Source organism: Urtica dioica, chromosome 3 (genome assembly GCF_054948205.1).
Source record: "Urtica dioica subsp. dioica isolate 48M chromosome 3, U.dioica_male_clone48M_v1_H2, whole genome shotgun sequence".
NCBI lineage: Eukaryota > Viridiplantae > Streptophyta > Magnoliopsida > Rosales > Urticaceae > Urtica > Urtica dioica.
In genome coordinates this window covers 31,378,964-31,394,338 of record NC_142758.1, presented here as the reverse complement: position 1 = coordinate 31,394,338, position 15,375 = coordinate 31,378,964, and the positions used below count along the sequence as shown (strand labels likewise).

Sequence of the window (15,375 nt, the reverse complement as noted above, 5' to 3'; positions counted from 1 at the left end):
CTTCTTGTTGGGTATAACCCTTCACCACAAGTCGTGCTTTGAAAGTCTCGACGTTCCCATCTGGACCCCTTTTCTTCTTGTATATCCACTTACACCCTACGGGTTTAATCCCTTCGGGAAGGTCTACAAGTTTCCAGACTTTGTTGACATACATCGAGTGCATCTCAACTTTCATGGCGTCAAGCCAAAGGTTTGATTCAGAACAAGCCATCGCTTGGCTATATAGGAAACATGATCATCCATGTCAGAGACGGCTACGAGAGAGTCTCCATAAGACATGTACCTATTAGGCTTTTGAGTAGCCCTCCCACTACGTCGAAGTACTACTTGACGAGATTCTGAAGAGTTAGATTGTGTTTCAGTTAGGGTAAGAACAGTTCTTACAGATGAGGTAGAAGCTTCCTCACCCAACTTTTCTTCAAGCATAATTCTGCTTCTAGGTTTTGCATCCTTCATAAAGTCCTCCTCAAGGAAATGAGCATTCGTGCTAACGAAAGTCTTATTGTCCTCAGGACTATAGAAAGTAAAACCTTTGCTTTCCTTTGGATATCCAACGAACAGACACAATTCTGACCTACTAGCCAACTTGCTAGTCTTTTGCCTTAGCACGTGTGCGGGGCAACCCGAAATTTTGATGCGGCCAAGATTCACTTTACGGCTAGTCCATCGTTCATAAGGAGTACCAGGAACCGTCTTGGATGGAACATGGTTCAGAATATAAGCGGCTGTTTCGAGGGCATATCCCCAAAAGGAAAGAGGGAGTGATGAGTAACTCATCATTGATCTAACCATCTCCATAAGAGTTCGGTTTCTTCTCTCTGACACTTCGTTTTGTTGAGGTGTGCCAGGTGCGGTAAGCTGAGAAACGATACCTTCTTCTTTAAGAAAGTCATCGAACTCTCCAGACATATACTCACCACCTCGATCAGATCGAAGGGTTTTGATCACTTTTCCAGTTTGCTTTTTCACTAAAGCCCTAAAGACCTTAAATATGTTAAAGGTATCGGATTTGTGTTTGAGTAAATAGACAAAACCATATCGCGAGTAATCATCGGTGAAGGTAACGAAGTATTCGTACCCTCCACGTGCCTGTTGGCTGAGCGGACCACATACATCAGAATGTACTAGTTCCAGCAACTTAGTGGCTCTTCGACCCTTATCGGAGAAAGGTCGCTTAGTCATTTTTCCTTCTATGCAGGATTCACAAGTAGGTATAGAACCTATTGCAGAGGCTTGGAGTGGACCATCCCTCACAAGTCTCTTAATCCTATCTAGACTGATATGACCAAGTCTTAAGTGCCATAGGTTTGTTGATTTTGTTAGATCGGAGAATTCAGAAAGTTTGATCCTCTTTGGCTCCCTAATTAGATCATTATCTATTTCGGTGTCTAAGATGGAAGGTTGAGTGGGATAAATGTAAAAAAGACCATTCTTCATACATGCATCAGTGACAAAAGAATTAGAAGGAAACGAAATACGAATTCCATTCTTAATAAACTTTAAACAATAATTTTGCTCAAGAAGACGAGCAACGGATTTTAAGTTCTTCCCAAAGGTAGGAACAAAATAAACATTATTCAAGTTTAAAGTGCGGTCTTCAAAAGACAGCGTCACGGATCCCACAGCCTTCGCAGACACCAGGCTTCCATCATCCCATTTGAAACAGAACTCGCCTTCCTCTAAGCTTTTGGTTTTCTTGAAACCATTCAAGGAACAGCAAATATGGATAGTAGCAGCGGAGTTAAGAATCCACATTGATACATTATCAGCTACTAAGCATGCTTCGGTAACTAGTACAATACTATGTTCCTTTGCTTTGAGATAGGCAGGACAGTTCTTTTTATCGGCCTTGTGAGGTCTCTTCTCAGTTCCAGAGGCGGAGGCTTTTTGCTCAGTAGCATGTGCCTCTCCTTGATTCCTCTTTCTCTTAGTGAGACCTACAGCAGTGTGAAGTTCCTTCATAAGCTTGGTAACAGTGTACTCTAGCTTGTTTATGGAGTAATTCATCTTGAAGGTATCAAGAGATGCGGGGATAGTTTCTAAGATCATATCTATGACACTTTTCCCATCAATCTCAGATCCTAGGATTTCCATTTTATTCAGAAAACTAATGATCAGTATCATAAAGTCTCCAACAGGAGTCCTAGCCTGCATATGACAGTTCATAAACTGTCGGACTGCTTGTTGCCTTGCTTGAAGCCTTTGCCCTCCAAATATCTCAATGAGATTGTTCAGCATGTCGGCGGTAGTCTCAATGTCATGATGTCTCTCTTTCAGCATATTGTTCATAGATGCTAAGATATAGCACCTCACAATCTCATCGGATCGAAGCCAGGCCGCTAAGGCGTCATGTCCTCTTGAGTCAAATCATCATTCGTCAGAGGAGGACATGGGGTGGTGAGTACCCATTTGTGCTTGTTAATGGTAAGGATGATATCGAGGTTACGTTTCGAATTAACGTAGTTTTTGGTTTCGGGTTTGTTCGAGGAAAGGATAATCGAGGGATATGTTTGCGAGACATGTTGCTTATTTAAGTTGAAACAAGTTTATGATTAGTCTTCGGTTTAGGATTTAAGTTTTATTTAAGACTTGATAAAATCCAAAGGTGTTATAAACCAAACGATAATTTACTCCCTCAAGAGAAGGTCGCAAAAAATCTCCATTTATAAGTAAATGACACATCATTAATGCTTAGCCAAGATGTCACTACATCAATTTTGACTAGCCACCTTTTAAATTGGTTTGATCACTCACATCCTTTCGCAGAGCCTCAAGGGAGGATTACTAGGGATTGAGCCTAAGTGTGCAACCAACCACTTAGTCCAAAAGGTCAACTTTGAAAAACAATCCCCCAAGGGGAGGCCTTGTCATCATCGTCTCACTCTCGGACGTAGCTCATTGAGCAATGATCGAAGGAAAAACACCTTGGAGTACTCCCATTTAAGAGAGGGTCGCAAGAGCGGCTCTTAGTCCCACGTTAATTGTTTCATTCATTAGTGTTGGGGATCGTGAGTTACAAACAACAAGTATAACCCTCCCACTTAGTTTTTGGAGTAGGTACATCGACTCTTGTAAATTCGGAAACGGATTTCCTAGTTAGAGAGCGACAGAGCGGACAACTAGAAGAGAATCCTAGATCATCATGTTCAGAGCAGTGTTAGTGCATAAAGGCACAAGGTACATACTCGATCTTTTCCTATTTTCTATTTCGGGAAAGTGCATGAGGGAAGTGTGAACTTCAACTCACTCGAACACTTGAAAGTTTGAGATTACACATCGTTTTATTTTTCGGCTTGTCTACAAGGAGACCTCCCACTCAAATTTTCAAGAGCATATAGATTTTGAACTTATGTGATATAGATATAGTTTTGAAAACATTTTGAAAATTTATTTGATTTGGATGACAAAATATTTTTCAAGTTTGAAAGCGAAAACGGTTTTTCAAAATTCAAACTAGTTTTGTAAAAATTCAATTTCAATTAAACTTTCAAAAATCAAAACATTTTAATCTTACACATCATGTTTATAATCTTATGAAAAACATTTTTGCTCAAGAAATTTTTCGCATTAGAGTTCTATAACTCATGGTAGTGGAGCTGAAAATCCGGAATTCTAAAAAACTGGACTTTCGGAACAGCCGCGCACCACAGAGTAAAATCGCCATAACTAGCTGCTCCGATATCCTTTTGACCTGAAACTGGTGGCATTGTACAGAGGACAGACAGAGCTTTAATTTTATTCAAGAATCATTAAATTTCGATTTTTGAGCAGAGAGTTATGCCACTTTTACTGCGGGTTTTACTCCAGCTCAAAGAGAAAGAAATAATTAAAGCTTGGTCCTTTTTAGATGCGAAAAAGAATCGAGTGTAACGGAATGTTTTAGGATTTTGTTAAAGCTTTTATTTGTGTTTTATTAGCAAGGTAATAGCATGATATAAAAGAAATAACAACATGCATAAAACGATTCAAGTAAATTAAAGAAACTAGTAAGACAATAAAACTAGTCACTAAATTTACTCGTAAAATCTCAAACCTTTATAACACGTTTTTCAATATAAAAAAATTAAAAACTTCTAGAACTGATTCTAATGTGTTTTAATAACATCCCAAACTCATAGAAAATCAACATGATTTTTAATTTAAAGGCAAGAGCAATAAATTAAAAAAAATCTAAGAAAATAATTCTAACTTGTCACAAAATTAGTAAACTTTCGAAAACGATTTTCAAGCTCATATTTTTAAATACATGTACATGCATATCTTTGACCATAGCTCTGATACCATTTGTTGGAATTGATCTAGGGTTTAAGAAAAAGTTTAACGCTTCGTTAAACGGCGGAATTTTTAAAATTTTCTTTTTCAAGTAAAACGGTTTTTACTAACCTAGACAAAGAGCAGACACATGTAAATAAAAACTATAATGAGCATAGAAGTTTACTAACCTTTCTTGAAACTTGAACTTTGAGAAGCTTTTGGAAAGTTGCAACGCTCGTCTCCCTTGCAGCACGTCTCTCTTTCTTTCCTCGGCACCTCGAGCAACTACGAAAGTTTCTATCACTAAATCACTCGAAATAAAAGGAATCAGTGAGTGGGCACTTTTAAACACTACGACTTAAGAACGAGTCTTGAAGTCGCAGAGTTAAACTCTAGGTCAAATGAGGACCTAGGTGCCAAAAAAATAAAACGAAATTGACTAGAGAGAGAAAGGAGAGGGGCGGCCAAGTTCTAGAGAGAGAGTCTCTCAAATCTCTTAAACTTGGATGAATGAAATGTGTGGAATGAGGCTCCTATTTATAGAAGAGGTCTCACCTTCAATAAGGTAGTTTCCTCTTCTATAGAATATCACATATTCATGAGCAAAAATCCCTTATTTCCCATTCCATTTGGTCGGCCAAGGCAGCCTTCTAGAGGCTTAGATTTGTTTTCCTTTTTGTTCCTTGCCTTGCTTCTTTCTCAACTTGGGCGCCTACCTCATTTCCCTTAGAGGAAATTTGTTTCCTATTTTTTTTTGGCAAGTATCTTCATACATTTATGCACAAAATATTCTCTCTATCTCTTGGGTATGTTGGGCGCCTATCTCAATATAGAAAGGCCTTCTAGAAGCTTTTCCACTTGTTCATGACAACATGAAAAAGGCCCATTAAGAATTTTCATTATAATTCTTATGAAATGAAATTAATCCACAAGGCCCAATTATTTTAATATGGCCGAGTGACATTAAGTCATCAAATGAACTTGTCAAAAAATTTATTGACATTCATTTCATCCTTTGTCTCAAAAGACAAAAATACCCTTTAGACTATTTTCGTTCTTGTTTTGACTTAGCTTCCAGTTTAACTATTCCTAATCGATGTGATTCGTGACAGTGACCTCATGGATCCAAATGAACAAAGCTTGAGCTAAAATACTTGGACTCAAAAGTTCACAAACATTTTCCAAGTTTAGCTTAATGTCAACTGACTCCACTAAAGAGTTGACACTCAAAATCTCTCGGTTCAAATGAATTTATTTTCTACTCAAGAATTCAACCTAATTGTAATGAGTGGATCCACAGAATATTATCAGTGTTTACCCTTCATGAATATCATCAGCTAGTCGGGATTTACAAAATTACCTTTCCTCAACTCCTTTGTCGCTTGTGAATAAGTTAGAAACAATGTATTGACGAGGAGCTAACAAGTCACATTGTTTCATCCAAAAGAGTCAAGACTCAATTTGGACATTGGCCAGTTCATTTATTCACACTCCAAGGAACAAAGCATGTGGTGATATACATTGCATTTCAGCAATCTTGTACATGTTCATTTATTCACACTCCAAGGAACAAAGCATGTGGTGATATACATTGCATTTCAGCAATCTTGTACATGAATTCCATATCTATGAGAACTTCACAAAGTTACTCATGACATTCTCACAACTTAGTACTTCACCAATAGGCCTTGTTCGGAATCACATAGTGAGTCCGAACTTTGACTTTCTCAAATGAGAATACTAAGGTGTGAAATGACATGTCTCATTTCAGGATTAAGGTAAGCACGATGCAATTCATACGTAGTGACTTCGAGACATAAGAGGTTAAATGGTTTGTTCTTATCTTGTCTCTAGAAGTGCACTGGTCAATTCAGTACCTTCGAAAGATACTTAGAAGAACTATAGAGTCTCCAACTCTCAATGCCTCATAACCAGACATCATAGATTCTTCTAACAATCGTACGGAGGTCAATAGTCCTTTGACCCTTAGATTGCGAATATATCGTTTTAAGCAAACTACGAAGAGTTTGTTCATGCAAATCTACATTTGTCTCTTCGTATGTTGTTTAGTTTGTTTATGGACTGAAGAATAATGTTTTATCATAAAGCTTCAAACAAACACGGAAGAATGAATGAAGGTTTCAACTTTTTATTAATGAATAAGCAATTACAAGCAAGAGACTTCATGAGACTTTATTACATCAAATGTACAATATAAAGATAACAACTCTTCTTGTGGGCACCATTGACAACACCTGTCAGGGTTTTGAGTAGCCCTCCCACTACGTCGAAGTACTACTTGACGAGATTCTGATGAGTTATGTTGTGTTTCAGTTGGGGTAAGAACAGTTCTTACAAATGAGATAGAAGCTTCCTCACCCAACTTTTCTTCAAGCACAATTTTGCTTCTAGGTTTTGCATCTTTCATAAAGTCCTCCTCAAGGAAACGAACATTCGTACTAACGAAAGTCTTATCGTCCTCGGGACTATAGAAGATGAAACCTTTGGTTTCCTTTGGATATCCAACGAACAGAAACAATTCTGACCTACTAGCCAACTTGCTAGTCTTTTGCCTCAGCACGTGTGCGGGGCAACCCCAAATTTTGATGCGGCCAAGATTCACTTTACGGCCAGTCCATCGTTCATAAGGAGTACCAGGAGCCGTTTTGGACGGAACTTGGTTCAGAATATAAGCGGCTGTTTCGAGGGCATATCCCCAAAAGGAAAGAGGGAGTGATGAGTAACTCATCATTGATCTAACCATCTCCATAAGAGTTCGGTTTCTTCTCTCTGACACTCCGTTTTGTTGAGGTGTGCCAGGTGCTGTAAGCTGAGAAGCGATACCTTCTTCTTTAAGAAAGTCATCGAACTCTCCAGACATATACTCACCACCTCGACCGGATCGAAGTGTTTTGATCACTTTGCCAGTTTGCTTTTCCACTAAAGCCCTAAAGACCTTAAATACATTAAAGGTCTCGGATTTGTGGTTGAGCAAATAGACAAAACTGTATCGCGAGTAATCATCGGTGAAGGTAACGAAGTATTCGTATCCCCACGTGCCTGTTGGCTGAGCGGACCACATACATCAGAATGTATTAGTTCCAGCAACTCAGTGGCTCTTCGACCCTTATCGAAGAAAGTTCGCTTAGTCATTTTTCCTTCTATGCAGGATTCACAAGTTGGTAGTGAACCTATTGCAGAGGCTTGGAGTGGACCGTCCCTCACAAGTCTCTTAATCCTATCTAGACTGATATGACCAAGTCTTAAGTGCCATAAGTGTATTGATTTTATTAGATCGGAGGATTCAGAAAGTTTGATCCTCTTTGGCTCCCTCATTGGATCATTATCTATTTTGGTGTCTAAAAAGGAAGGTTGAGTGGGATAAATGTAAAAAAGACCATTCTTCATACATGCATCAGTGACAAAAGAATTTGAAAAAGAAATACGAATTCCATTCTTCATAAACTTTAAATAATAATCTTGCTCTAAAAGTTGAGCAACATATATTAGGTTTTTCCCAAAGGAAGGAACATAATAACCATTATTCAAATTTAAAGTGCGATCTTCTAAAGATAGCGTCACGGATCCCACAGCCTTCGCAGACACCACGCTCCCATCACCCCACTTGAAGCAGAAGTTGCCATCCTCTAAGCTTTTGCTTTTCCTAAAACCAGTTAAGGAGCAACAAATATGGTTAGTAGCAGCGGAGTCAATAATTCACGATGATATATTATCAGCTACTAAACAAGCTTCAGTAATAAGTACAATACCTTTCACTTTGGTTTTGAGGTAGGCAGGACATTTCCTACGCCAGTGACCAGGCTCATTGCAGTGGTGGCATTTGTCGTTAGACTTATCCACCTTCGGAGCCTTTGGCGCCTTCTTCTTCGTTTGAACCTTAGGTTGGTTCTTCTTCTCGGCCTTGCGAGGTCTCTTCTTAGATCCAGAGGTGGAGGCAGTAGCATGTACCTCTCCTAGAGCCCTCTTTTTCTTAGTGAGTGCCTCAGCGGTTTGAAGTTCCTTCATGAGCTCGGTAACAGTGTACTATAGCTTGTTCATGGAGTAATTCAGCTTGAAGGTATAAAAGGTTTCGGAGAGAGTTTCCAAGATCATATCTATTTTAGTCTCCCCATCAATCTCAGATCCAAGGATCTCCATTTTGTTTAGATAGCTAATGATCAGCATCATATGATCTCTAACGGGAGTCCCAGCTTTCATGCGACAGTTCATAAACTGTTGGACCGCTTGTTGCCTAGCTTGACGTCCTTGCCCTCCAAACATCTCATGGAGATTGTAGAGCATATCGGTGGCAGTTTCGTAATCACAATGTTGTTGTTGCAACACATTGTTCATCGATGCCAGAATATAGTACCTCGCAATCTCATCGGATCGAAGCCAGGCCGCCAGGGCGTCTTTTTCCTCTTGCGTCGAATCTTCATTCATTTGAGGACAGGGGGTGGTGAGAACTCATTTGTGCTTGTCGACAGTAAGGACTATGTTGAGGTTACGTTTCCAATCGACGTAATTGTCGCCTTCGAGTTTATTCGAGGAAAGAATGGTTGAGAGAGGGTAGAGAGACATTTTGCCTATAAAAGTTGAAACAAGTTTATGATTAGTCTCTGGTTTAGGATTTAAGTTTTTAAAAATTTGATAAAATCCAAAGGTGTTATAAACTAAACGATAATTTACTCCTTCGAGGGAAGGCCGCAAAAAATCTCCATTTATAAGTAAATGACACATCATTAATGCTTAGCCAAGATGTCAATACACCAATTTTGATCAGCCACCTTTTAAATTGGTTTGATCACTCACATCTTTTCGCAGGGTCTCGAGGGAGGATTACTAGGGATTGAGTCTAAGTGTGTAACCAACCACTTAGTCCAAAAGCACTACTAGAAAAATGGTTATTTGCGTCGCCCCTATTGCATCACTACACTTTTTAAGCGACGTAAATACCATTTTTCTCGTCAAAACATGAAGTGGCGTGATTAGAATGAGCCACGTGTAATAAATCGGGCGTCAGTTTGTGGAAAAACGATGCTGGAATGGCGGGTTCCCATTGGGCGGCGCTTGATGTAAAAGTGATGCCCCAGCTCTCCCTCTGACGAATGAAAATATTACACGTGGCTCGGCGATGCTCAATTAAAAAGCGACGCAACAAATATGGGCCGTCACTTATAAACTGAGCGTCGCCCAAAGTAAAAAAATTAAAATCGGCCAATTAAAAAAATAACTTTGGCGATGCAATACCCATTGGGAAACGCTTAATAAAAAAGTGATGCCACAGCTCTCCTCTGTCGAATGAGAATCTGCCATGTGGCACGGCGACGCTCAATAAAGAAGTGACGCCCAAAGTCAAAAAATAAAACCAGCCAATTAACGCTCATTTACCAGGCTGTCTTCTTCATCAGCGAATTTTTTTTGCAGAGAAGAAAATAAAACCCGCTCATTTACCACGACGGCGATTGAAGCTTCCACTGCATCCTCACCGGCCGTTGAAGCTTCCAGTCGATCGTCTTCGTCATTTCGTCCAAAGCTTCAACTTTCAAAGGTAATTTTGTCTCTTTTAAAATTAATTTTAGGGTTTTTTTTTTGGATTGAGAAATCTGATTGTTTTGGGGATTTATTTCCATATTCATAGTTTCCATCACCGCCGCTCACATTCTTCGTTTCCGTCGCTCATATTCACTCCGACAACTCAAGGTTTCTGTTTTTTTTTTTCATTGTTTTCCTTTTTCATATTTTCACTCCGTCGCTCATTTTTTTTTAACTCGGACCTGGACGTGTCTCCGAGGTTAGTGTTCAATTTCGATCGCGAAAAGGTATAGACCGAAACTGGACGCCACTCCGACTGTGTTTCCTCGACCGCGTCGCTGCTCCGACCGTGATTCCGAGCCCCTCATTCAGGTTAGTTTTTTTTTTTAAAAAAATTAATGTAAAACGGTTCCCTCTAAGCCTTTGATTTCCTTGAGTGATTATATCATATATGTTATGTAACTGAGATTTTTTTTTTTTTTTTTCTGGTGGTGGTGTGATATGATAATATGTTTGAGTTTTTGTTTTTTTTTTTTTGGTGGTGGCCGAGTGACTGCTATAGGGTGTAGAAAATAATTTTTGTTGTTGTTGTGTTGTGATTTTGAGCGTTTATATATCATATATATTATTTAACTTTGATTTTTTATTTTTGGTGGTGGTGTGATGATAGTGTGTTTGGGTTTTTTTTTTTTTTGGTGGTGGCCGAGTGACTCTCTACTAGGGTGTAGAAAATATTTTTTTTTTGTGTTGTGATTTTGAGCGTCCTTTGATTTTTGAGTGATGCTATTGATTTAAATATTGTTGTTTTTTTTGCTTAGTGGTAACTTTATGTTGAAATTGGAAGTGGGGTAGAATATGTATGACAATAGTTTATTATGAAAATGAAATTGGAAGTCGTTTGTGGTGATCTATGCCGGTAGTTGTGATAAATTATTGTGATTACTTTTGTTGTTTTGATGTCCTTTCTTTGTAACCGGTGTTTTGTGAATTAGATTTAGATTTTAGATAATCGTATGATGGTATAATGATAATTTTAGGTTCGAGAAAACACCTTAAACTGCTTTTGTGAATTTTTTCGATTACATTGTCGTTTTTATTGAAGTATATATTCATTTTCATCATAGATCTATTATGGATAAATTATGGATGTCGGCTCGTAGAGATACGATGCAGTATGTGAACGGGGTGAAATGTTTCTTAAATCATTGTCGACATGCTTGCGAAAACATAGAAAGAATACCGTGTCCGTGTGTCAAATGTGGGAATTATAGCTTTGTTAACATACCCACTCTATATGATCATTTGATTATGAATGGCATTGATCAAAGTTACAAAGTATGGACACATCACGGTGAGAATTACATGCTTGAGGACAGTGAGAGATCTGAAGACATGGATGTTGATGCTCCTCATATAGCTCAAATGGTTGAGGATTTGCAAGATGAGCTGCTTTACAATCCCGATGAGCTATGTTCGTTGTTAAGTGACGCAGAGACTCCTCTTTATCCGGGATGTGTCAAGTTCACCAAACTTTCGAGCTTAATACGGCTATTCAACATAAAGACTAAATATGGATCGAGCGATTCTATGTTTTCAGAACTTCTTGGCCTGCTGAGTGATATGTTGCCTGAAAAAAATCAGTTATCGTCGTCTTTGTACGAGGCCAAGAAAACTCTAGCAGCTATTGGCTTGGGTTATAAAAAAATCCATGCATGTCCGAACGATTGCATCCTTTATCGTAAGGAGTATGAAAATCATCAACAGTGTCCCGTGTTCGAAGAATCAAGGTGGAAGAAGAAATCTGATAAAGATCAGGAGCAATCCACAATTCCGGCAAAATTACCGTGGCACATTCCAATCATTCCGCGTCTATGTCGATTATTCAGGAATCCTAAGCATGCAAAAACTTTAACTTGGCATGCTTCTCAAAGGATCGATGATGGAAAACCTCGACATCCTGCCGATTCGCCGTCCTGGAAACACGTGGACATAAAATGGCCGACGTTCGGCACTGAGTCGAGAAACCTTCGATTGGCACTATCAGCTGATGGCATCAACCCTCATAGTCATCAAAGCAGCATATATAGTTGTTGGCCAGTGATTCTTGTGATGTATAATCTCCCTCCTTGGTTGTGCATGAAACGCAAATTCATGTTATTATCGTTACTTATTTCGGGTCCCAAACAACCTGGCAACGATATTGATGTGTATTTGGCTCCCTTGGTTGATGAACTCAAGTTGTTGTGGGAAACTGGAGTACAAACTTTTGATGCATATCGTATAGAGACATTCACTCTTAGAGCTGTCCTCATGTGGACAATAAATGGCTTATGGCAATTTATCCGGTTGCTCTGTGAAAGGTTACAATGGATGTCCGATTTGCGGGAAAGAAACTGAAGGCATACACTTGAAACATGGGAAAAAGATTGTTTACATGAATCATAGACGTTTTTTATCATTTAAGCATCGACTTCGTAGATGCGAAAAGGCGTTCAACGGCAAGAGAGAGTTTCGAGTAGTTAGTAAACCACTAACTGGGGTTGAGACATTTGATATTGTGTCACAAATGAAGTTCAAGCCTTTCGGAAAGATTGTGAAGAAGAAGATTATTGGGACGAAGAAGAAACCCGTGAAGAAAAATCCAGATGATACGAATAAGAGAAAAAGAGAACCGAAAGTAGTCTACGACAAGGGATGTTGGAAGAAGAAATCAATCTTCTTCGAACTGGAATATTGGAAACATCTACTACTCCGTCATAATCTTGATGTGATGCATATTGAGAAAAATGTTTGCGATAGTATTATTGGTACACTTCTGAACATCCCTGGTAAAACTAAAGACAAAATCTCATCACGGCGTGACATGGTGCGTATGGGAATAAGAACAGAATTGGCTCCGGAGGAGAAAGACAATCGGACATATTTGCCACCGTCTTCTTTTACCCTAACAAAAGATGAGAAGAAAATGTTTTGCCAAACATTGTTTGATATTAAGGTACCTGATGGCTATGCAGCAAACATCCGTAGTTATGTTTCTATGGATGAATTGAAGTTGTTTGGACTTAAGTCTCATGATTGTCATGTTTTGATGCAACACCTTTTGCCCGTAGCCATTGAATCGATTCTTCCAGACGGGTTGAGAGATGCTCTCATACGACTTTCTGCATTTTTTAACATTCTTTGCTCTAAGGTAATTGATACGTCAATACTGGAGTTGCTGCAAACGGACATTGTGATTACATTGTGTAAATTAGAACAACATTTTCCACCATCATTCTTTGACATAATGCTTCACCTAACTGTTCATTTGGTTCGAGAATTGAAATTGGGAGGGCCTGTCTATCTTCGTTGGATGTATCCATTTGAGAGATTCATGAAAGTCTTGAAAGGATACGTAAGAAATCGACATCGACCAGAAGGTTGTATCGTTGAAGGATATATGGCAGAAGAATCATTAGAGTGTTGTTCAGAATACTTGCACGATATGAAAGCTGTCGGACTTCGCAGTAATGAAGATCGGGATGTTTCCATCAGCAAAGGTATAAGCAACGGTGTAATTGAGACAGTTTCGTATGAGCAACTTTTACAAGCACATCAGACGATCTTAGAAAACTCTGTTGAATCATATCTTCTCATGTTTTAATTTTAAGTACTTATGTTATTAACTTTTTCTTTCCATTAACATAGAGAGCATATGAACTTTCTTCAACAAACATCAAGAAACAAAACGCCAAACTGGATACAAGATGAACATCTTCTCCGATTTCCCCGATGGTTACAAGAAAGGATCTTAAACGATGGCGATGTTCCTGACACATTGCGTAGTTGATAAAAAATACCGAGTAGGGAAGTCATTAAACACTCTGGCTACATCATCAATGGCATTCGATTTAGTACTGAATTGCGAGATAGTTCGAGAGTCACGCAAAATAGTGGAGTGAGCTTGGTGGCGAAGACTATGCAGATATCAAGTGCAAAGGACAAAAATCCCATATACTCTGACATGATATACTATGGAGTTATCACAGAAATATGGGAAATCGATTATGTGTCTTTTCGAATGCCCGTTTTTCTTTGTGATTGGGTTCAGAGTAACAATGGAGTCAAGGTGAATAAGAATGGATTCACTTTGGTAGACCTACAAAGATTAGGTCATCGTTCAGATCCATTCGTGATGGCAACACATGTGAAACAGGTCTTCTATGTCCGTAGTCAAAGCAATTCAAGATGGTCATATGTCTTTGCCACGCAGAGTAAAGATTATGTTGACGAACTTCAAACTGAAGTTCATGACAATGATATCTTAGCCGAATCTCTAACTCTTACGAAATCTTTATATTCAAGTACTGATCACGTCGTAGATAATGAAGAAGAGTTATTATACTTGCGTGAAAATGTAGAAGGAATTTATGTAGATTGAAAATATGTTAAGGTAATAATTTTACTAGCTTGTGTGATGAAGATATTATTTTATGATTTACATGACTTATGTGAGTTAATTAATTTGGTTATTGACTTCTAACTTTTTTTTGTGTGTGTGTAGATGCTGAAATGTCTTCAGGTTCTTCATCAACTGGTTCATCATCCGATGAACAAGTGCCTACCCAGAAGGTTCATAGAGGTCCTACGAAACTGCCAAGCTTAGTACGAGCGAGGAGTCAAGGAAATAGAGTTAGAGTTCACGTTAATGACTATGGAGAGCCTATCGGTGACACGGCAAGAGTTTTTGCAAATTACTTGGGTGTTCAGGCAAGAAGTGTGTCAATTCTTTAAGAAAATTGGCACAAAGTCCCGCGCACTCTTAAAAACCGAATGTGGAATGACATAATTGTAAGTCTCGCGCACTCTTTATTGATTTTTAATTTTTGTCAGTACATTTTGTAATAATTGATATTAAATTTGATTGTTTTAGGCGACTTTTGACATTGAAGCAAGGCATTGTTATGCGACAATGAAAAAAAATGGAAAGCAATGGCGGGATTTCAAAACAAGGAGGAAAAGAGAAATTTACGAATGCGTGAATCAAAACATAGATCCAGAAAGCATCGCTACAGATCAAGAGAACAAGTATGGAATCCCGAGAGATGATTGGATACGATTTGTGAACTATCGTATAAGTTCAGAGTTTGCGGTAAATGTATATTGTTAAGTTCGTTGTATATACTTGAATACAATTAATGCAATTAAATTTTTGTGACAATTAACTCTTATTACAGCAAACGAGGAAAACACAACAAGGTAGAAAAAAAAAATATACAACTCCTCATCGAAGTGGACAACGATCATGCGCGTAAGTAAGAGAGAAACTGGTAAGTTGCAATTTGAATGCCAATCATAATTTCAATGAAAGTATATATTGAGTATAACTATATTTGTAATTGTAGAGGGCGAATAATCCGGAAGGCAACATTCCAAACCGAGCTGATGTTTGGCTCGAGATGCACAGAAATTCAAAGGGAATTCTTCCTGATGATATGCTAGTCGTTGAAAAAGAAATTGTAAGTATAATGCTAAATTAAAGTTTTTATTTCGTTAAAATATAAGTGTATATTGTTAATGTATATATATTTTTTTTGTAGAATCGAT

The 15,375-nt window shown here is 38.4% G+C and overlaps 1 protein-coding gene across 1 annotated transcript; it reads left to right on the top strand.

The window, feature by feature from the left end:
- The first annotated feature begins 11,037 nt into the window (after nt 1-11,037).
- On the top strand, nt 11,038-13,432 carry LOC149402559 (uncharacterized). The gene has a single exon (XM_089608434.1). The coding sequence runs from the start codon at nt 12,113-12,115 to the stop codon at nt 13,430-13,432; it is 1,320 nt and encodes a 439-aa protein (XP_089464560.1). The 5' UTR covers nt 11,038-12,112.
- Nucleotides 13,433-15,375: the final 1,943 nt, after the last annotated feature.

Excerpts from the sequence above, each read along its gene's own strand:
- LOC149402559 (XM_089608434.1), top strand. The coding sequence starts at position 12,113 with ATGGCTTATGGCAATTTATCCGGTTGCTCTGTGAAAGGTTACAATGGA.